The sequence below is a fragment of the Panthera onca genome, chromosome B2 (genome assembly GCF_046562875.1).
Source record: "Panthera onca isolate mPanOnc1 chromosome B2, mPanOnc1 haplotype 2, whole genome shotgun sequence".
Taxonomy (NCBI): Eukaryota; Metazoa; Chordata; class Mammalia; order Carnivora; family Felidae; genus Panthera; species Panthera onca.
In genome coordinates this window covers 137036515-137058497 of record NC_138343.1, presented here as the reverse complement: position 1 = coordinate 137058497, position 21983 = coordinate 137036515, and the positions used below count along the sequence as shown (strand labels likewise).

Below are 21983 nucleotides of genomic sequence, written 5' to 3'. Positions count from 1 at the left end.
TGGGACTATTAAGGCTTTGCTGCGCTGTGGTTTATAGGAACATAGAATCGCTCAATCTCTTTTAAAAGTAGCTAGCGATAACTAGGAGTGAGACCGGACTGGCAGGAGACTCGGGTGAGGAAGGAAGTTGTTTGAAAGCAAGTTACATGGCAGATAGAGGACAGGAAAGCAGATTTTGAGAAATCACTCTCACAGGTTGCTTTTGAGTACACTAGTCCTGTCCTCATTAATACGAGCCTTTACCCACCGCCGGAAAGAGAAACTTAAGCAGAAACGAAGGAAGAGGAGTAAGCACACATACACACACCGATGCCCATCCTACAATTCACTCTTGGAGACGAAAGGCCTGTGTCCTCAGCCCCGGTAGCGGACTACACTGCCCTCCGCTGCGGTACTCGAAATCCTCATTCAGTGCTTGGAAAATAAATCTTCGACGTCAGAAAACCGGGTGGCAACCTGCAACATCCCCCTTCCTGTCCAACACACCGCCCTGGTACATCCGAGACGTTTCCGACCGCGCTTCTTAGAGGGGTCTCCCAGACTCACTCCGATCGCATCCCGCTCTGCCCCCTTCCGGCCGGCGCGCGCGTGGCAACATTTAAACGCTTGCCTGGAAGTTCCCACCGAGGCTTTCGCGAGGCCCTTTAAAACTGGCGCGTGCGCTGGGGTAGGTACGATCAGTTCTCGCCGGGTTTCCAAACTCCGCGCAGTGTCGCGAGATTCGCTATCCGAAACTTCCGGTTCTGGTCTGCCTCGGTGATTGCAGCTTGGCTATGCGGTCTCGGCTTCTGTTTAGTGCTGCCCGGTGTCTTCGGGCGTTCCGGGCTATTAGCCCGGCCCGTCGGCACCTAAAGTGCGGCAGCCTGCCGCTGGAGGAGCTGTTCGCCCCCGGCGGGCCTTTGCGGACCTTCCTGGAGCGCCGGGCAAGGTGTGAAGCCCAGTTGCAGTTCGGGGGGTCTGAGCTGCTGGCGGTGGCCAAACTGCTGAGCGAGAAGGAGCAGGAGCTGCAGGAGACCGAGCATTTGCTACACGGTGAGGGCCGGGCTTAGGGGAACGGGATTCAAAGCCGATTCTTGACTCTTAGTTTGCCTCGTCAACTAAGCCGCTGGTCAGGTGTCCATACCTCCCCAAGTTAGAAGTTCTTTACTCCGTTGCAACCCTTTTTGGCTTGGATCGGAGGTCAAGGCATCACTGTGTGCGCTCTGACTCCATCCTCTCCCTTTTGAGCCCCTGTGCTCCCTGGACAGAATGCTCCGCCCCCTTTTACAAAATTTAAATTTATCGATTGTCTACTGGCCGAAGATCTTTAGCTTACCAGGGACAAATAAGGGACCATCCCTGTTACGTGCTTGACAGCAGGGTTTCTCAAAGGGACCAACTGGGATAGTGTCAAGAGAGGTGCATGCTAAACCTAGACTTTGGACTCAGAATCTGAGACCTAGAAATACGCGTTTTTAACAAGTTTCCCAAGTGTTTAGTGTGCATTCGAATCTGGATGGGTCCTAAGTTTCTGCATTTCTACAAACCCCCCCATGAACCACACTTTGGCTAGCTTGACTCTAGAGAAGATGTATTCAAGGAGAGAAAATTAATACTACAGCTGAAAAAGTGAGAACAGATAACTGAATAAACACCTAGGGAAAGCAAGGAGAACTTGTTGGGAAGGTCTTGTGCAGTGATAAAGTTCCACCCTTAGAGGATATTAATAATAGTTTAACCTTTATTGTTATTTTGCCGTACTTCAGGCTTTGCTTAACTATTTTTATGTATTAAATCACCCAGTTCACATATCAAACTGTGAAGTAGGTACTGTTAGCCTCATGTGACATAAGAGGAACATGAGGCATGGAGGTAAAATAACTGCTCAGGCTAAACAGCTTTTAAGGAATGGGGTTTGGATTGGACTGACTCCAAATCTCATGTTTTTAATCCCTGTACTCTTTGTTAACCAAGAAAGAAGAGAAGTTACGGGGAGTGGCAGGTTGAAACATTTTGTAAAGGTATGAAATACTAACCTAAAAAGGTTGATTTTTATCCTGTTGGCAGAAGGGAGCCAGCTGAAGCTTTTAGATTGGGGAGTGAATGCCAGAAATGGCTTACTTGCTTAGAAAGTTTTCTGTCTGGTAATCTGGAAGTCAGCCTGGAACGAGATTGCAGATGCTTGGAAAACAGAAGACTGAAGTCTAGTTGAGACTTAAGGAGAGTCTAAATCAGGTGATTTAAGAGAAAATGTGGCTTCCCAGAGTGGGGTTAAAAAAAGGATTCTTAACCATACTAGGAAAAATACTTTGCAAGAAAAATAAAATTGATTTCATAGCTTAAGCCAAGCTTAAAAACCAAATGGATATACGGGTTAAATATTTTAAAAACCTAGCTGTAAAGAAGTAAACAGAATGTTAGAAAATTGTTACTGGCAGAACACAACTCAGCTTAATGATAGAAAATATCATTTAGCAACTCCTGAATTCTTACTTTATGTCAGACACGACTAATTACCCAGAAAATACAGAACTAGTTTTTAGGAGCTTGAAGTCTAGTGAAGAAGTGAAAATATATGTGAACAAGTGCTCGTTTTAATTTCTGCAATAAAGAGCAGTTATAAAAAGCAAAAGGAGGCATTTAAGTGGATTTCAAAGAGAATGCAGGAGGTTGCCAAACAGTACGAGAAGGGGATTGAAGGCAGAGGTGGCCAGCAAGAAGAAGAAAGTGCCAAATTGGAAGACATGATGTAGCAGGAGCATAGAGTAGGTATGGGAGTTGATAATGTAACAGAAACTTGAAACCAGAAACACAGTTCAGAACGCTGCATGACAAAGAAACTGGATTTGTTCCTACAGACTGTGAGAAGTTAGCACGTTTTTAAGCAGAGAAGTGACTTTTTTTTTTTTAATCATTTTTGAGAGACACAGCACGAGTTGGGAGGGGCAGAGAGAAAGGGGGACACAGGATCTGAGCAGGCTCCAGGCTTTCAGCACAGAGCCCGATGCAGGGCTTGAACTCACGAACTATGAGATCATGACCTAAGCTGAAGTGGGATGCTAAACCGACAGAGCCACCCAGGCACTGCGAGAAATGACATCTTTTGAAAGATTAATGTTGGTGTCAGTGTTTGAGAATGAACTGGAGTATTCTCCAGGGACCCTGGTGGCTGAAAGGCCAGTGAGAAGGTAGTTGAAACCGTGCAAGAAAGAGGTGGTGGTAGGCATGGGCCACACTCACAAGACATTCTAACAATAGTCAGGATTTGGTGGCTTACGTCCCGAGAAGAGTGAAGGAGAGAATTCTAAGAAAAGTCTTAGGCTTTTGGGTTCAGAACATGAATGGTACTGTTAACTAAGATGAAAATATAAAAGTTGGATAAATTTTAGGAAAAAAAGATGTTTTGTGCCAAACAGGCAGCCATATTAAGCCAGGAGTACCTGTAAGGACATTCAGATGAAGAAATTCAGATAAAGATAATGGTCTAGAGAAAACACTACTGGCAGAGGAGAAAAACTGAGCCTGAATAATCGTATGAGAACTCAGCATGTATTTGACAAAGTAAAGCTTAGAAGCAGATGAGAATACTCAGGAAGAAGTGGTTGAGAAAGAAACAAGACACTAACAAAGGTAGAAATACACAGTATTGGAGGAGCAGGCAGGACAAAGCTATAAAAGATCGAGAAAGAAAAGGCAGAGCTTTGGGACCCTGAACAAGATAAATGAAGCTGTAAACACCAATTAAAATGTCAAGGGATTGTTGATACTGGACTTAGAAAGGGCTCACCTTTTCAGCTGACACTGAAATAAGCCTTTACGTTTGGCAATTTTATCATGGGTGATTTTAATAAAAACGGTGTCGGGGCACCTGGGTGGCTCAGTCAGTTAAGTGTCCGACTCTTGGTTTGGGCTCAAGTCATGATCTCATGGTTTGTGAGTTCAAGCCCTGCATCAGGCTCTGTACTGACAGCCTGGAACCTGCTTCGGATTCTGTGTTTCTCTCTCTCTCTCCCCCTCCCCAACTCATGCTGTCTTTGTCTCTCTCAAAATAAATAAATAAAACTTAAAAACAAGATGTTATTAATATGATTATGAAATCCAGTGTGACAACTAGAGAAGTAAATGAGAATTAACACGAGAAATCGTAAACCTGGCATTGAATCTCCAGGAGTTTGGGACGGAAAAGCAGGGGGTGACAAGTGTTCACTTGAAGGGTTGAAGAGAACAAGAACCTTTACAGCAGGGAAAACATAAACATATTGGTAGACAGAGGAGAAGGCAGGCATGTGATAGGTGCCGAGTGGACATGTTGATTAATAACAGTGAATCAGAAAGAACTAGTATATTTCCACTGCCTAGGAATAACCCCAGTCTAAACCCTCCAGAGCTTTGCTGTCTGGTAATAGTAGCCAGTGGCCACACAAGGCTACTAAGCACCAGTAATGTAGCTAGTCTGAATTGAGATATGCTGTTAAGGATAACAGATTTCAAACACCTAATATAAAAAATAATTTTTGATATTTTAAAGTACATGTTGAAATGATAATGTTTTACACATACTGGGTTAAATAAAATGTAGTATTAAAATTAAATTACTTCAAGACCTTATTTCTAATCCCCTTAGCCTTACAGAAGATGCAGAACTGAAAGTCACCTTAGAGGTCATCCAGCCTAGCTCCTTCACTGTTCCTGAGATAATGGAGATTCAGAGAAGTTGGATATGTTGCCCTGAGAGAATCCTAGCAGTTGAACTAGGACTAGAATTCATTTTTCCTTTGTCTAATAAAACACATTTGCCATTTCACATTTTTCTGTGCAGAATTCTTGCCAAAATAATTTCCTGCCTTTCCACCAACACTCCGAATAGTTGCTTATCTCATTATTGCTGTTGCCATTTTCTCTCCTTGAGTTAATGCTTCTTTCCTTTTTCTGCCCATCCCAAAAATAAATGCAAAAACAGTCCTTTAGTGTGCTACCATTTTAATATTTAATCACAAAGTGTTTTAGATTGTAACTCTGTGTGAGTTTTCTCCCCTAGAAAAATATAAAGAAACTAAAATTATCTAAAATCCTGCCTTGAGGGCAGGTCTTACATATTATTATCTCCAGTTCCTAGTATAGCTGGTACTTAATCAGTGAACAAACATACAAACTGATACTTTGGAAGAGCCTGATCTTTCAACAAAGAAAGCTATTTGTAATAACTAAAGAAATTTCCCTTCTCTCCTTTCTATAGGTCGCATATTGTCCATAGGATAGAGAAATGAGAAAATATATTTTGTAAGGTAAAAATGAAAACTCAGACAAAAGAAAGTAAAAGCAAGTTGGGTGGGGGAGTACTTCATATAAACCTTCTGTAAACATTAGGGAAGATCTAAATGTTTGGTGGATATTTTATATTAATGAAATATTTGGTAAAGAGATAATAAATTTCTATTTTTTTATACAATTTTTTAATGTTTATTTTCAAGAGAGAGAGATAGAGCATGAGCAGGGGAAGGGAAGAGAGAGGAGACACAGAATCCAAAGCAGGCTCCATCCAGGCTCTGAGCTGTCAGCACAGAGCCCGACATGGGGCTCAAACTCATGAACCATGAGCTCATGACCTGAGCCAAAGTCGGATGCTTCAGTGACTGAGCCACCCAGGCACTCCTCTGTTTTTTAATTCAGTTGTGGTTTAACTGATGGAAACTTTAATTCCCCTTCTGGTCTGACTACTCCGTGAATTTGTTGTTGTGTAGTCCAAGTTGGAAAACTAAAACCATATTTGTTAACATGAATATTTCATGGGGGTAGAATTATAGGATAGTTCAATAGGTTCTTTATATTTTTCTGTAGATTCTTTTTAATCTTATGCATCTGTCATCAGCAAAAAAGTTTGTTGTTTTTTCTTTTAAGCTACATGCTAATGAAAACTAATGCATACAGTGCTACTTTTAATTAATGGCAGTTATGAAAAGGACAAGAAAGACATTTTTCCCTTTGGCTACAATAATAAAATGAAGACCTTGAATTCTGTTTAATTCCTTAATTAAGAAAAACTTAACCTACTGCCTTATTTCCATAGATGAAAATGAAGACTTAAGGAAACTTGCAGAGAATGAAATAACTTCATGCCAAAAACAAATAACTCAGCTGAAGCATCAGGTATGGTATCTGCAAAGAATAAAGATTTTGTGCTATTACTTCTAATGAATTTTATTGTAAGTTGATAAAAACAACTCAAGAAGTAACTAGCTTGTTAGTACTTAGAATTATAAACTTTTCTAAAGCAGGAAAAAGTATACTCCGGGTGGTGCTATTTTTATCATAATAAAAGGATCGGACAGCTGTGGAAAGAAAGGTGACTGCCATATTGATATGAGTTTTCCAAAAAGCAGTGGGATAAATAGCAGTATTCTACTTCCCCTCTTTTGGTTTTTTAAAAGAGGTGAGGGGTAGATGGTGAGTAGAAACAGTTACAGAGCGGTGGTAGATTGTGAGCTCCTTGGCAGCAGAAATATTTTTCCTATCTTTGGCGCTATGAAAGTGCCAGACCTAGAATCGACCCTCGGCTTTTAGAACTGAATTATACTGCTTTGGTTTTACATATGGGAGAATATATAGGCATTAGATGAAGAGTAATCATTATTTTAATGTTTATTTATTTTGAGAGACAGAGTATGAGCAGGTGAGGGGCAGAGAGAGAGGGAGACACAGAATCTGAAGCAGGCTCCAGGCTCCGAGCTGTCAGCACAGAGCCCGTCTCAAACTGGGGAACAGTGAGATCATGACCTGAGCGAAGTCGGACGCTTAACCAACTGAGCCACCCAGGTGCCCCAATGTAATCATTATTTTAAATTAGACCTAGTCTTTTATGCAGATTCTGTAAAGCAGAGCTTAAAGATTTATAGTAGTAATCTCTGAGGATGTAAGTAAAAGAACATGCTATGGTGAGGAAGGAGCCCAGGAAAAGGGGGTGCTTCATTTAAAGATTACATTTCTTCTGTAGTCAAAAGTGGAACTCATCAAAAGTTAATGTCCTTACCACCCATTCCAGAGGGAAAGTTCCACCATGAAGTCTCATATAACTTGCCTTCTTCCCATTTTCTAATATTTTTGTGAAATACAAGGATGTATGTATTAAAGGTTTCTGTTCATTGACTAGTAGTTAACAAACACATAAATTCAACTAGTTACTCAAGATTTGAATGACCATGATGTACTGGCATAGGCTAGAGAGATGGAAAAGTAGTAACAACTATCGCTCCCAACCAACATAAAGTATGATACTTCACAATTCTGGCAGATCTGGGTTCAAATTCTAGTTCTTCCACTTTCTAGTTGTATGTTCTTGGGCAATGAGATTATTCAACTAAATTAAGCTTAAACTTAGTTTTTACATCTTAACTAGAGCAAGATACTATCTTCCCAAGATTGATTTCAGAATTAAAGTATACAAAGTGCTTAACAGAGTGTTTGTCACATACTAAGAGACCAGTAAATGTTGGTAGCTTTTCTTATTTAACTCACCTAACGAAAGAAGCTTTTATTCTGCATCCTCTTAATTAGTACATACTGAAGTGTGAAAGGTATATTGTCAGGGAAGGAGGACTGATCTAGGCACCTTGATTTGAGTTCTTCTGCCTGCTCTGCCAGAAGCTAACCTTTTTCTCTTCAGCAAGTCATTTAGTCTCTACAGCCTCATTTTCCTTTACATGCAAAAGGACCAGATCACACATCATCTCTAAGGGCCTTTTCAGTTCCAAAATTACAAATTTCTCTTCCAAAGTAAAGAAACTTAAAAAATAGAAACGGACAATTTTAGCCTTTCTTTTTTTTTTTTTCTTTTCTTTTCTGCCGTACTAGGCTATAGATTTCGAAAGGGTAAGAGGTAGGATCTTCTTTTGCATCCTGCACACAGTGTAGTGTCCTACTCACAACAAGCTCTGAATTATTAAACAAACAGAACTGACATAAAGTTTTACATAAACACCAACAATAAACAAATTAGACCCGTAAGTTTTATCTGGACCTTATAGCGTTTCTAATATAGTTGTAACATTATATTTTTTAGAAGTTATGCATTACTATATGGTTCTAATTGGCAAGATGGTTGAAGAGTAATCAGCAATATTTGTTTAGAGAAACTTTAAGTAATTCACTATTTAAATCCTGTTGCATCTTGGGGCGCCTGGGTGCCTCAGTCGGTTGAGCATCTGACTGTGGCTCAGGTCATGACTTCACGGTTCGGGAGTTCGAGCCCTGCGTCGGGCTCTGCTGACAGCTCAGAGCCTGGAGCCTGCTTTGGATTCTGCGTCTCCCTCTCTCTCTGCCCCTCCCCTGCTCGTGCTCTCTCTCTCTCTCTCAAAAATAAACATTAAAAAAATTTTTTTTAAATCCTGCATCTAATCATTTAGTGTTTTTTTTTTAAGTTTTAAATAATTCCTAATTATAGGAGGAGTGATATTTTTGTATTTACAGATTATCTTACTTTTGGTTCCCTCAGAAGAAACAGATGAAAATGATTTGATCCTGGAGGTAACTGCAGGAGTTGGGGGTCAGGAGGCAATGTTGTTTACATCAGAGATGTTTGATATGTATCAGCAATATGCTGCATTTAAAAGATGGCATTTTGAAACCCTGGAATATTTTCCAAGTGAAATAGGTAAGTACACTGTTTAATTCATTTTGGGGAAAGAACAGATGTAATCTATCTACATGTGTCATATGATGATGTTTGGAGAGACCATAACTAAGCTTTAGAATTTATTGGTAAGGAAGCTTACCTGATTTTATGTTTACCATTCACTTAATAATTCTGAATACAAATATACCTGTTTTGAGTGGGCCTATAAAATACTAGTCATTCACTACTCACCATTGAATGATTAATGGTCTTTTAAAAGTGCTCTTTTCTACGTTATTGAATCAGTTCATTAGTACCATAAATACTTTATGTTTAGTGATTATTAGCAATAAAGGTATTAAGTATTAAAACACTGGATATCTAGACTTACTAAAGTACTTCAATGCTTTTATATTCTGTATGCTTATATTGGTTTGTAGCTCTTTTAAGTATATTTCAAAATGGTGGAAGTGATGATCAGTTGTTTATAAATGGCAATAATAATTGTTTACTCAATATTTTCAAGGTGGCCTTAGACATGCGTCTGCCAGCATTGGGGGTGTAGAGGCCTATAAGCACCTGAAATTTGAAGGTGGTGTACACAGAGTACAAAGAGTGCCAAAAACAGAGAAGCAAGGTCGCATCCATACCAGCACCATGACTGTGGCAATCTTACCCCAACCGACCGAGGTAAGGCATCAGTCTCCTCTCCTTGGAATCCTGCGCTCAGCACGGTGCCTTGCCCCCAGAGTAACAACTCACTTCACTGAACCGAGTAACTCCTCTGCTCATCTTTGGCGTTTATCATGTATTTTGAGGGTTTAATAATCTCTTGTCTCAGTCCAAAAAAATATCTTACAATAGATAGTTGTAACAGTTAAAGATATATAAATGACCTAATGTTGCAGTATTTATTAATTTTTGTCCGCCACTTAGTTATTGTAAGACCATCTCAGTAGGAGAAAGAGTATTACCCTACTTTAAATAGGATTTAATACTGATTACCCTTCATAATGATTTTTGTTTTGTCTGACTTTCCCAGAGTGTAAATAGAAGAATTCTATTTTAACAAGGGTTAACAGAACTGCTACTTCATAACCCAGTTGCATTAAAAGGCAAATACATTGGGCGCCTCGGTGGCTCAGTCGGTCAAGCATTAAGCATCCAGCTCTGGATTTCAGCTCAGCTCATGATCTCATGGTTCGTGGGTTTGAGCCCAGTGTCGGGCTCTGCACTAACAGCACAGAGCTGCTCAGGATTCTCTCCCCTTTTTCTCTGCCCCTCCTCCCTGCTCTCTCTCAAAATAAATAACAAACTTCAAAAAGATGGAACTATATTGTTACAGTGCTCATAATGAGTATACTTTATTCTCACAAGCAAATTCTCAGTCTATATGATATTTATAAAATAAATTACATCCCTTTTGCTGAAAGTGATAGGAAGTATATGACTTGTTTTTCAGGATGAAGTATGAATGATTTGAGGAAAAGAAAGTTTAATTGAGGTTTCTTTTCACTTGGGGGAAGGTGCTTGTTGACTCTTTAAGTTCCTTTCTTTAATCTAATTTATACATGAAGCCTAGATGAGGCACAGAACAGTTAAGGAAGATATTAGTCGCTTTGGTTTAAGTATTTTGAAGTATTTTGAAGACAGAAGGAGTAGTTCAGGAAAAGATGTATTAAGTATTTTGAAGTATTTTGAAGTGTATTAAGTATTAAGTATTTTGAAGACAGAAGGAGTAGTTCAGGAAAAGATGGACTGAAGTCTGTATTTAATGCTTCTAGCAACCATACAGGGAGCACATAGGGAGACACAGAGGGCCTGTGAATGGTAGGAGTCCTGTTGTCAGGGTGCGGACCTGTTGCAGAATGGTCCGTAGTAGTTCATGAAATAGAGCTTTTTAAAATCTGGTGCTTCTGATGGCGACTTCCAGGACAGAGCATTATGCTGATGTCAGATCCCAGCTATGTATGACTTCTTGGCTTTTTTGCCTTTTGCTGTTTCCATCTGCCTGTCCTAAGTCCCCCTTTATTTAAAATTAAACAAAATAAGCCTTCCCATAATTCTTAAGCTAGCAGTGTTTTTTTTTTTTTTCCTGTGTTAAAGTCTTTTTTAAGTCAGAAATAACCCACAGAAGCTCACTTTAATTCCTATATTCACATTTCTAGTATTAGCTAAGTTCTTCTGTTCATGTATTAAGGAAGAGGGTAATTAACACAGAAGTCCAGTTTTTGAGGATTAGGGAGGGTTTGTTTTTGTTTTGTATTATATTTTGATCTACTTTTCCAAAAAAGAGATGTTTTAAAAAATGGTATCCTTCCAACCTTTCTATCCTTGAAATTAAAACTTCTCAATCTTATAATTCTATGACATGTAATTATACACATAAATGGACAGTTCTTGCCCTTGAACAGTTCACATACATGTGATATTTTTAAATCCCAACTTTGCCTCTTATGTATAGATCAATCTGGTAATTAATCCCAAAGATTTGAGAATTGATACTAAACGAGCCAGTGGAGCTGGAGGACAGCATGTAAACACCACGGACAGTGCTGTCCGGATAGTTCATCTTCCAACAGGTATGTCCTTATTTCTTCAACATAAAACTTTGAAGAAAGAAAACAAATTCTGATTAACTTGACTGATTTTCCACTGTAATAGATCCTCAGTTACCAGAATATATACTACTAAAGATTATTATTAAATACTTTATTTAGATTAGAATCCTTAGATGAAACTCTGCAGGATAATTGCAAAAGCCAGGAAGACAGAGGGACCTAAGCCCAGAGAATTTCCGTACAGGTGACGATGACGAAAAGGTGTGGACAGTCCTGCAGGTAGCTTCCTCAACTTCATACTTGGTAAATGTCACTATTAAAAGAAAATCCAGGGTGCTTGGCTGGCTCCACCTGTAGAGCATGCGACTCTTGATAGCAGGGTCATGTGTTCAAGCCCCATATTGGGTGTGGAGCCTACTTAAAATTTTTTAAATTTAAATAAATAAGTAAAAAAAAATCCTCAGAATGAAGTCACTGTCATGGGTTCTTCTTTATCAGAAAATGCTCAAAATCACTAGTTCCCAGCTTTCTTTGAAGGGAGGAGGACATGGACTTCCTTGCGAAAATGAAAGCTTGGACTTGCTTTCTCAGAAACATGCTCACATGCAGAGTTCTGCCCATAACTTCCAGGGCTGCTGCTCCATGAAGTCCATCCACAAACCTCCAGCAGTTCTACTGGAGATACGCAGGGGAACTGTGTCTAAATATTTCTTAAGTCTTCAATATACTCTTAAGTGGAACTAAATGTGATTGACAATTCTTACTGCAGTGATTTACATGTGATAAAGAGCAGATGGATAGCAAACTTCAGACACCTAGAAAGAATACACTGTGACTGACCTCAAATAGGCATAATTCCCATGGATCAGTAGTGTTGAACAGGAGTGATTGGTAGGTTTTTCCTTTTTAGAATTTGAGGAAGGCTCAAGTTAAACTTTAAGATGATGTCTTATATAATATATACTATATAAACAGGAATAGGAAAAATAGATGAAACTCCTCACAAAAATATTAATTGTGCCTATCTCTATTAGGACTAACTTTTTTTTGTTTTGGTGATGACAAATAGCTACTTAAAAAAATATATGGTTGCTAGTTAAGGGTATGGAAAAACAATCCTTATTAAATGAGTAATGATTTTTGTTTAGTATGTATGCCTTCAATATGAATGTATTTGCACTATAGCTTAATCTTCAATTTTTAGTTTTCTGAGAACTCTATAATAAAGTTATTTGTTTAGTTTATAGTCTTCCTTTATTAGAGTTGTTTTTTTTCCTCATAAAGGAAGAAGAAAAAGAAGGAAAAAAGTATTTCTTGATAATAAATGAAGAAGATTTTCCTATTAAAACTGTTTAATTCTCATGACACTATTCAGGTGTTGTTTCTGAATGCCAACAAGAGAGATCTCAACTGAAAAATAGAGAGATGGCTATGAAAAAGCTACGTGCAAAACTGTACAGCATGCATCTAGAAGAAGAAACAAATAAAAGATACAGTGCTAGAAAGATTCAGGTAAAACTTAATTTAAAACATGCTCTGAAGGGGGTGCCTAGGTGGCTCAGTCTATTGAGCGTCTCTTGATTTAGGCTCAGGTCATGAACCCAGGGTTTTGGGATTGAGCCCTGTGTCAAGCTCTGCACTGAGCTTGGTGCCTGCTTCAGATTCTCTCTCCCTCTGCCTCTTGCCCCTTCCCCGCTTGCACACTCACGTGCTCTCCCTCTGTAAAATAATTTAAAAAATGCTCTGAAGGATAAAAGTATAAAAATAAGATAAGCCAGTTTTTATATATGCTGAAATTGTTTCAGTGTATTTGTTAAAATAAGGAAAGAATTCAAGTAGCTCAACAGAGGGTTATATGTGTTTCATAGTAATCTTAAACCTCTGCCCTGGTTTCTATATTCAAGGGCTTTATTTCCTCAGATTTTTTTTTTAATGTTTTATTATTTATTTTTGAGAGAGACAGAGTGAGAGTGGGGTAGGGGCGAAAAGAGAGGAAAACACAGAATCTGAAGCAGGCTCTAGGCCCTGAGCTGTTAGCACAGAGCGTGACCTGGGGCTTGAACTCACGAACTGCAAGATCATGACCTGAGCCGAAGTCAGACACTTAATTGACTGAGCCACCTACCCAGGCGCCCCTGTTTTTCTCAGATTTTTAACCAAAGTTACTAAAAGAGGATATATGGAATCCCCATTTTGAATCCTTTGAAAATTATGGGAGTTGGAAAGCAAACTGAATTTACTTTCTTCCTGTTTGGCATTTAATTTTACAACCACCTTGCCCTTTATTAATTCCTTTTTCTGGGAATTCATCATCGAAAATGACCAGATTAATTCACAGATATATATGGCTACCATTTGAATGCTAACTCTGTGCTAGGCTGTCTGTATATATCATCACTGTGTTGTAGGTATTATTTGTATTTTATGGATGGGGAAACTAAAATTTAAAGTTTAAATAAATGTCTGAAGTTGTAGAGCATTGAAATGGCAGAGAGAAGATCAAATGCGATAAATCTGTCTCACTTTAAAGCCATTACTCTTTTCTTTTTCTATTACGTCCCATGTTATTTGAGGATTAAAAATGTTTGAAACTTGGTTCTTATATTGTGTTTCAGATTATAAACAAAGAGCTTAATCTCCAGGTAACTTAAATTTGTAGGTTTAGTTGCTTTGAATCTAACTGTATCTTATGTCTTCATATATATCTGTATAGGTTGGAACCAAAGGAAGGTCAGAGAAAATAAGAACATATAATTTTGCACAGAACCGGGTCACAGATCACAGAATAAATAAGTCACTTCATGATCTTGAAACTTTTATGCAAGGGGAATATCTACTGGATGAACTTGTACAGTCATTGAAGGACTACGCTGATTATGAATCTTTAGTAGAAATTATTTCCAAAACGTAAATTAATTTATTATTAAAGACTTATAGCTTATAAAAATTCTACCACAGCAAATTACATTGTGTGTAAATACTAGTATTCTCTTTAAAAACATGAGTTAATACATTTGGAAGTAATGTGTGTATTTTAAAGACATAATTTATATAAACCTCTCAATATATTAGTAAAAAAATGTACAATACAATCATGACTCTGCTTATACATTTTGGACTCTTATGTGAAGTATACAAACAAAGCAAAAACAGTACTTTGTTTTCTTTACTGTAAAATGTTTAGCAAATGATCAAACATAAAAGAAATACAGTAAATATTGTATTAGTCAAAGTCCATTCAAGAGACAGAAACCAGACCATGAATTTGAACAGGGATAATTTGGGTACAGAGAATTTTCAACTGGTAATAGGATAAGCTATAAGGGTTATGATAAGCGAGAACTCATGCACTGTGAATGAGAGAGTCCCCAAGGAAAGAACACCCTTCGAAGGAGCTTTCCTTCCCCCAGGGTAGAGTCAGGACTACTGGAGAGAGCATGGCTTTGGCCTACTTGATGACAGAAAGGTTCCCTGGGCTGCCCTGAGCCAGAGCTGGTCTGCAGGTGGTGGTGGATCAGGCCTTGCAAACAGGACCTCAAACCCTCTGGAATGATAAACAAGCAGTCTCTCACCAAGGTGTCAGAGAAACTTGTTGGACGGTTAAGTATCAGTTCGTGTCTGCATTAGTCGGGGTTCTCCAGAGAAACCAAACCAGTAGGATGTGGGAGATTTATTAGGAGGACTTGGCTCATGTGACTACGGCAGGTGGCAAGTCCAAAACCTGGCAATGTGAGCTAGCAGGCTGGAGACAGCCACAGGAACTGATGCTGTGTTCCAGTCCAAAAGCAGTCTGCTGGAGAAGTCTCTCTTGCCTAAGGGAGGCCAGTCTTTTTTTTCTTTTCAGGCCTTCAACTGATTGGATGAAGCCATCCACCTTATGGAGGACATTCTGCTTTGCTCAAAGTTCATTGATTTAAATGTTAATTTCATGTAAAAACACCTTACAGAAACACCCAGGGTAATGTGGACTAAGTATCCTGGCACCCTGTTGACACATGGGCCAAGAGCACCCCCTCCTCCCGCTGGCAGCTGTGCCCTAGATGAGAAACGAGAGAAGCCTGTCCCTCCACCACCCCCTACTGACAAAACTTGGTACCAAACAGGTCCAGCTGCAGTACTCTGAAGTGGGGTGATGAAGGGTAAATTTGTGGCTGAGAGGCAACAATTTGGTAACTGACCTAAATATACCCATATGCATTACCTAGTTTCAACAATTGATACATTTTCATAGATTCTTGGTGTTAGAAGTTACAAGTATTGTTACATTGTTAAATATTTCCACTTGCATTGTTAAAAATAAGGATATTATATTCTATTTTTAATATGTATTCTATAATATATTCTACTTAATCATTTATTATCGCATGTAACAAAATTCTCAGTAGTTCCCTAAAATCTTCAAATACCCAATTCAGATCCTCCCAATTCTCCCCCAAATGCCTTAACTGGCTGCTTCAGACCAGGATCCAACTAAGGATCCCACATGGAATCTGCTGGTTACATTGTGTAAGTTTAGAATAGCCCTGCCAACTGCTGCCCCCTCTTTTTTTCATGACATTGCAATGAATTTGCATTTGAGAAGATCAGGCTACTACAGTGTCATTTAATTCCTCAAGTCACAGTATTTCCTACAAACTGGAAGTTGGAGCTTAACACTCAGCTAGTTTTGCATACTCTCTCCCCTTCCTCTGATTTAGCATTTTTGTTATTAAAATATATACCAAATAAGCCAAGTTTGAATGCTCTGATGTGCTGAGATGTATTTGATTCTCTAAAATACATGGACAGATGAGAAAAATGACTTAACCCTTGTGAAAGGAGAAGAATTTATTGTTGAAAGTGAGCTTAAAGCTAAATCAGTATCATATTTTTTTTTATAATTAAAGTTTATTTACTGTGAGTGAGCACATGTGCCAGCAGGGGAGGGGCAGAGAAAGGAGAGAGAGAATCCCAAGCAGGCTCCTTACTGTCAGCCTGACTCTCGAGTCTCAATCTCAAGAACCACGAGATCATGATGTGAGCCAAACAGTCCAATGCTCAACCGACTGAGCCACCCAGGTGCCCCTACATCAGTTGAATCTTTATCAGTATTTTTTCATCATAAGATTTAAAAGGAGTTTAGTGGCTCTTATTTTCCATAGGAGTCCTGGTTATGATCAGCTCTTTTCTGAGAAGACAGACTCCAGAGAATTGGGGTCTAAAAGGGAAGAAAGCCTGGGAATGTCTGCTTGAGGCTACACAGCTGTGAAAGACCTCTTGGTGTTGAGGGCAACAGAGATTAAAAAGTGCTTACTGTGCTTGATAAAGAAATACGAGTGGTGCCTGGGTGGCTCGGTCGGTTAAGCGTCTCACTTCCGCTCAGGTCATTATCTCACAGTTCACAGGTTCGAGCCCCACATCGGGCTCTGTGCTGACAGTTCAGATTCTGTATCTCCCCCTCTCTCTACCCCTCCCCAGCTTATGCTCTTTCTCTGTCTCAAATATAAATAAATGTTTAAAAAAAAAAGAAACAAACAAAGAGGAGGGGCGCCTGAGTGACTCAGTCGGTTAAGTATCTGACTTCAGCTCAGGTCATGATCCCACACCACAGTTCGTGGGTTCAAGCTCTGTGCATCGGGCTCTGCGCTGACAGTGTGGAGCCTGGAGCCTGCTTCAGATTCTTTGTCTCCCTCCCTCTCTCTTGTGTGCACATGCTCACTCTCTCCCTGAAAAATAAACATTAAAAAAACAAAAAACAGGAGACATCCCCATGGTTCTTCCATGGTGTATGTGCTCCTTACTGTAAGGAAGAGTAGTAAATTCAATGTGTTTAACTACAAAGAGTGGAAGGGAGAGTAGGGGAGGGGAAAGAACTACAGGAAAGGTCAGTTACCCATAAAGAGAGAAAGGCTGGAAATGCTGATTCTAGTTTTTGAAAACATGAAATTAACTAAGGACTACAATTATGAGAATAGCTCTATCTAGTAAATAATGTTAATTTTATAGTAGTTACAACAAAGTAGAATTTCCAGAGAAATAAAATGACTTAATTATTAAGGTTATATGATGAAAGGGTTAAAGAATTAGAAGACATTCCATTAATTCCCAAACTGCATGCTTTTCTCTATTTGTTGAACCTACAGTAATCTGAATTCTTATAAGCATATGTTCTACACAAATTTAAAAGTATATCATTGTGAGGTAATGTGTTTCCTCTTTCTTAAGTTAACCTGTATTAATTAGCCAAATTTCCTCTAGAGCCCTAGCTTGTACTAACCTTCAGAGTAATTTGTTTCACCTTATTCTTTAAGAAATAGCAGGTTTACTATTTACTGAGAAAACTCAGTAAAGACAGGTATTAATTTTAAAACTGGCCAAAGGTTATCAAATACATCAGAGAATTTGAATTTCCCTTGTAGCATTATGTTCATGAAGGACACTCTACCTTCACAAGCACATTTGATGAAAATAGCTTTCCATGACCTATGCAACTCAAGAATACACCAAGACTTGTTAATTAGACCACAGGCAATTCCTGCATAAGGTCCATGTAAGATGTGTTTCCCAGTTTGTGTCTTTTAGGTCTTTCGGGTTTCCTTTTTGAATGAAAGGGATATATCTATGTTAACTGAATATTACAACATATTATTACTTAATTTCTCTTTACCTCTTCTAACAGGTGATAATTAGAAAAGTTGGACTGAGATTGTGAAGAGTCTTGACTATTGAATTTCATTCTGTAAACAAGAGAAGCTCTTAAAAGTTTAGTTATCCGCACCCCCCCCCCATCCCACTCCACTTCCTCACTCCCTGCCCCATGGGAAAAGGTCTGATAGCTGTATTAATGAAGGTGGAAAAGAACTTTTGATCAATTTTTAAACTTCCTGTCCATTAGAACATCACGGTTGGTTGGTTAGAGAAGAAATCATAATACCTAGGTAATTCTAACAATGTTAAGTTTAACACATGCATCAGTAGGTGTATTATAAACACATGCAGATTAATTGACAAATTCTGGTATGAATGGACACTGGCTTCCACTTCACTCACTAATATAGCTACTACCAGAATAACAAATGTAATTTTTGGAACCCAGGGAAGGATCAGGGTAGAGCAACAGTCGTGGCATGAGGCCAACTGGAACCCTAAGTCTAATATTTAAGGGCTTCCAAATCTGTAGCTGTTCGTATAAACAATGCATCTATACAGCTATCTTCACTATAAACCATGCATTTTGTTGCTCCCACTCCCTTTGCATGTGCTGTGCTCTCCACCTGGAACAGACTCTTGGCTTACCTCAGCAGAAAGATTTCGAAGTCCAACCTAAAGGGCACCTTAGCCTCTAGGCAGAATTAACTGCCCTTCATTGGCAATTCCACAGTACTTTACCATACCAGGATGACAACATTTATGGCAAGGTAATACCAGTCTCAGGACTGTGTGTTTAATAAGGAAACGGGAAAGAGTGGGCCAGGGACTAGAATAAGTGTGTGTTGCTAGACCTCTCACATTGTCTCATGAATGGACAAAAGTATGTTTTCTTCATTCTTGTCTCCTCAGGACCAAACATTATGCTACAACAGGCACTAAACAGATGTGTAAAAGGCAGTTATAGCGAAAATATTTGTCCAGAAATCTGATATGTTATTCAGAAAAAAACAATTTCAGAGTGGCCTAGAACAGCAGTCAATCAAAACTTACTCAGCTGTAATAGCAATTTTGAAGATGCATAACCAATCATTATGTTTAAAATTCAATGTCATATTCCTCCATAACCCATTTCTCAGTTTTTTTAATGGCACTACCATTCTCCCTCTCTCTCAAATTTAAAATGTAGTCATCTTTGATTCCTCTTCCTCACATGCACTTCATTGCTAAATCCTACTCTCCTCAACACTCTAATCCTCACGGATTCTATTACCACTGCTCTTTCCCACAATTACTTTTCTCCTGGACTACTTTTATGGTCCCCTGACTTCTCCCTCCATCCTAGCTGCTCTCTAGTTCAGGTAACACAACAGCCAGATTCATCTTCCTAAAAAACAAGGCTCTGATTTTGTCACTCTCTGGCTCAAATGCACTGCTTTTCCTTATTAAGTAGGAACTTAGTAAGTTCCTACTGCCTTCCAAATAAAACTCCATGTCTTAAGTGTGCATACAATACACCCATATCCACATCCAGCGTTATTTCATATTGGCCTGTTTTACTCACTACCCCCATTAGGTCACATCAAATTCATTTTTTCTGATAACTGCACTTGCATTTAAGTTTTCCCCCATCATGTTCTTTATGCCAGGCCACCCTCCTCCCCAGTCCTTCAAAAGACATCCCCAGCAGCAGTGGTTTTCATCTAGAGGCAAGCTTGCCCATAGGGGACATTTGGCAATATTTGGAGGCTAAAGATGCTACAGTGCACAGGACAGCCCCCAAGAAATAAGTACCTGGGCCAAAAAGTAAACAGTGCTGAGGTTGAGAAACCTGTCTAACAGATTATTCCCTTATCCTAGTATATAAAAGTAAATTCTCTGTCCTCTAAAAATTCTCAGTGTAACCAGATGTCTCTGACTTATCCAGTGTTGCATTATAGCTATATCTTATATACCTTATCTCCTTCCCTCCATGCTCATGATGCTTTTAATCATTTACTGAGCATCTGTTATGTCTATTAGGTGGCAGGCCCAGGTAATAAGAACAAGGGCAGGTACCATGTCCCAATTATTTCCAGATACTCCATAATATCTTGCATGTTGTAGGTCTGCAAATAAGAATTTGCTGAGGGGCACCTCAGTGGCTCAGTTGGTTAAGCTTCAGCTCAGGTCATGATCTAATGGTTCTTGAGTTCAAGGCCCACACTGGGCTTTGTGCTGACAGTGTGGAGCCTGCTTGGGATTCATATTCTCTCTCTCTGTCTCTCCCTCTCTCTGTCCCTCCCCCATGTGCATACACATGCTCTCTCTCAAATAAACTTAAAAAAAAAAAAATTTGCTGAAAGAGGGCAACTCTCTCTATGCTTCATTTTGTACGTAAAACCTCAATAATTCTGAAATTGAAGTGCAGGAAGAAAGAGGTACATACATCTGTTGATATCTAGTAAAATTCAAAATGGCCCTTCCTAAGTTTCTCACTAAAAATGAAATTAACAGATGCTCATGAACCTACTGAACAAATTGTCAGTTAAAAATATTTCAAAATAATCAATATTTCAGTAGTAGTCTAATAGTTAAAATCAACATTAAATAATAGGCTGAGAAAGAATGTGATAAACTATTCCAGTATACAATAAAATATGCTTAGCTATGTATATTGCTTTTTATTGCTACAGTAATTTTAATTTTCCTAATAATAGATCTTAGCCTTTTCCTGAAAAGATCAATAACTGCTGGAGAATACCTTTTAAACAGTAGTTAAGGTCCAATATAGTACAGGTGCTCAATTAATTTAATGAAAACCCTTTCTCCCCTCAAATTTCATACATTTGCCCACATCTGAAAATAAAAGAGTAAAGATCTCAAAGGTCAAATGGGGAAGTAATGTGAAAATGTACTATAAAATCAGGCCTACCCAGCAAAGGAGTAAAGTACAAGGACTTATCCAGCAGAACAGGATTGTAGGGGCACCTCAATGGTTCAGCTGGTTGAGGGTCTGACTTCGGCTCAGGTCATGATCTCACGGTTCATGAGTTCAAACTCATCAGGCTAGCTGCTGTCAGCCAAGAGTCCACTTCTGATTCTCTATCCCCTTCTCTCTACCCTTGCTCCACTTGTGCCTTCTGAAAAATAAACATTGAAAAAAGACAGAAAAAGAACAGGATTGGAATTTTTGCTTATGAGCTGTGTAGTTCTCTAAGAATTAACTTCCACTTCTGAAAAATTAAACAGTGCCAAGGTTATTGTGAGAATTAAAGACTAACATTTACAAAATGCCTAGAAGACAAAAAGCTACTATAGTTTTAACATCCATTCAACAAATAACTCACTCCCCTGCTGAAATCCCTCCAACAACTACCACTGCAATCGGAAGAAACTCTAAAGTCCACATGTAAACCTACAAAATCCTACAGGATCTGGCTGCCACCTCTCTGACCTAATCTCCTCTAGCACTTGCTCAATGTGCTCTAGACATCCTTATCTCCTTGGAACAAGCCAGGCACTTTCCATCTCTACCCTCTGCTTATTAAGCCGATCTTTGCACTGCCTACCCTGCACTGCCTACCCAACAGATCTTGGTCCAAAGCCTCCCAAACCCTCTTGACCACCCAGAGTCATTAATCTATGCCCCTACTGCCCACTCCCTGCCCCATAATCTAGTTTATATTGCTCTTTCCTGAACTACAATTGTTAACTGTCAGTTTCTTTCCCATTAGCATGAAAACTCCTTGAAAATCAGGGCTTTTGTTTTTCCAACCATGTATCTCCAGGACCTAGCTCCAAGACGGGGCTAAGGCAGGCGAGTGGGACACATCACTCAGATGCAAAATTTAAGAGGATGCCCAAATGCCAGTAATCCAGAAAAATATGAATTTAAAGCAACATTCTTAAAGAGGAAAAGTAATGCAAAACACCATGACGAACTATCATAATTATGCATAACGACGGGATCCAACCAGCATGTGCAAAATTCACCCCAGTCCCCGCCCTGCCTCACTAGGACTTGCCACCGATATAACTGAGCGAGTACCGTAAATCGAGTATTAACTCTCTCTAAAGCTGCAGAAAAGCAAGAGGGAGAACCCAGAAGAACCAGAAGACAAGGAGTTGGACTTTTTGGAGCTTACACCCTGTAGCTTCACCGCGCTGTGGCCAAAAGGCTGACGGCAAGGCACGCACTGTCACCAGTTAAATGCACACTCGGGCTG

General features: G+C 39.2%; 1 protein-coding gene and 1 long non-coding RNA gene across 7 annotated transcripts in view; one reads left to right on the top strand and one right to left on the bottom strand.

Annotated features, from left to right (window-relative positions):
• LOC132667773 (uncharacterized) overlaps nucleotides 1-21983 on the bottom strand; it is a 115599-nt gene that overhangs the window by 92836 nt on the left and 780 nt on the right. For all 5 annotated transcript variants that reach the window (XR_013555825.2, XR_013555823.1, XR_014137735.1 and 2 more), the window contains exon 2: nucleotides 20690-20897. This is a non-coding gene — a long non-coding RNA (uncharacterized LOC132667773). The remainder of the gene's footprint in view (nucleotides 1-20689; nucleotides 20898-21983) is intronic.
• Nucleotides 707-14224, top strand: MTRF1L (mitochondrial translation release factor 1 like). Of its 2 annotated transcripts, none has more exons than XM_060616935.2 (7): nucleotides 707-1032; nucleotides 6047-6126; nucleotides 8443-8626; nucleotides 9114-9277; nucleotides 11052-11169; nucleotides 12524-12660; nucleotides 13862-14224. In XM_060616935.2, the coding sequence occupies exons 1-7, from the start codon at nucleotides 774-776 to the stop codon at nucleotides 14057-14059; spliced, it is 1140 nt and encodes a 379-aa protein (XP_060472918.1). In that variant the 5' UTR covers nucleotides 707-773; the 3' UTR covers nucleotides 14060-14224. The 2 variants fall into 2 exon arrangements, with proteins under 2 accessions (XP_060472918.1, XP_060472921.1); XM_060616938.2 differs by having other exon boundaries at nucleotides 920-1032; nucleotides 8468-8626.

Coding starts and splice junctions, on each gene's coding strand:
- MTRF1L (XM_060616935.2), top strand. CDS start 774: ATGCGGTCTCGGCTTCTGTTTAGTGCTGCCCGGTGTCTTCGGGCGTTC. Junction 8,627..9,113: donor ATATTTTCCAAGTGAAATAG/GTAAGTACACTG, acceptor AATATTTTCAAG/GTGGCCTTAGACATGCGTCT. Junction 11,170..12,523: donor GATAGTTCATCTTCCAACAG/GTATGTCCTTAT, acceptor GACACTATTCAG/GTGTTGTTTCTGAATGCCAA.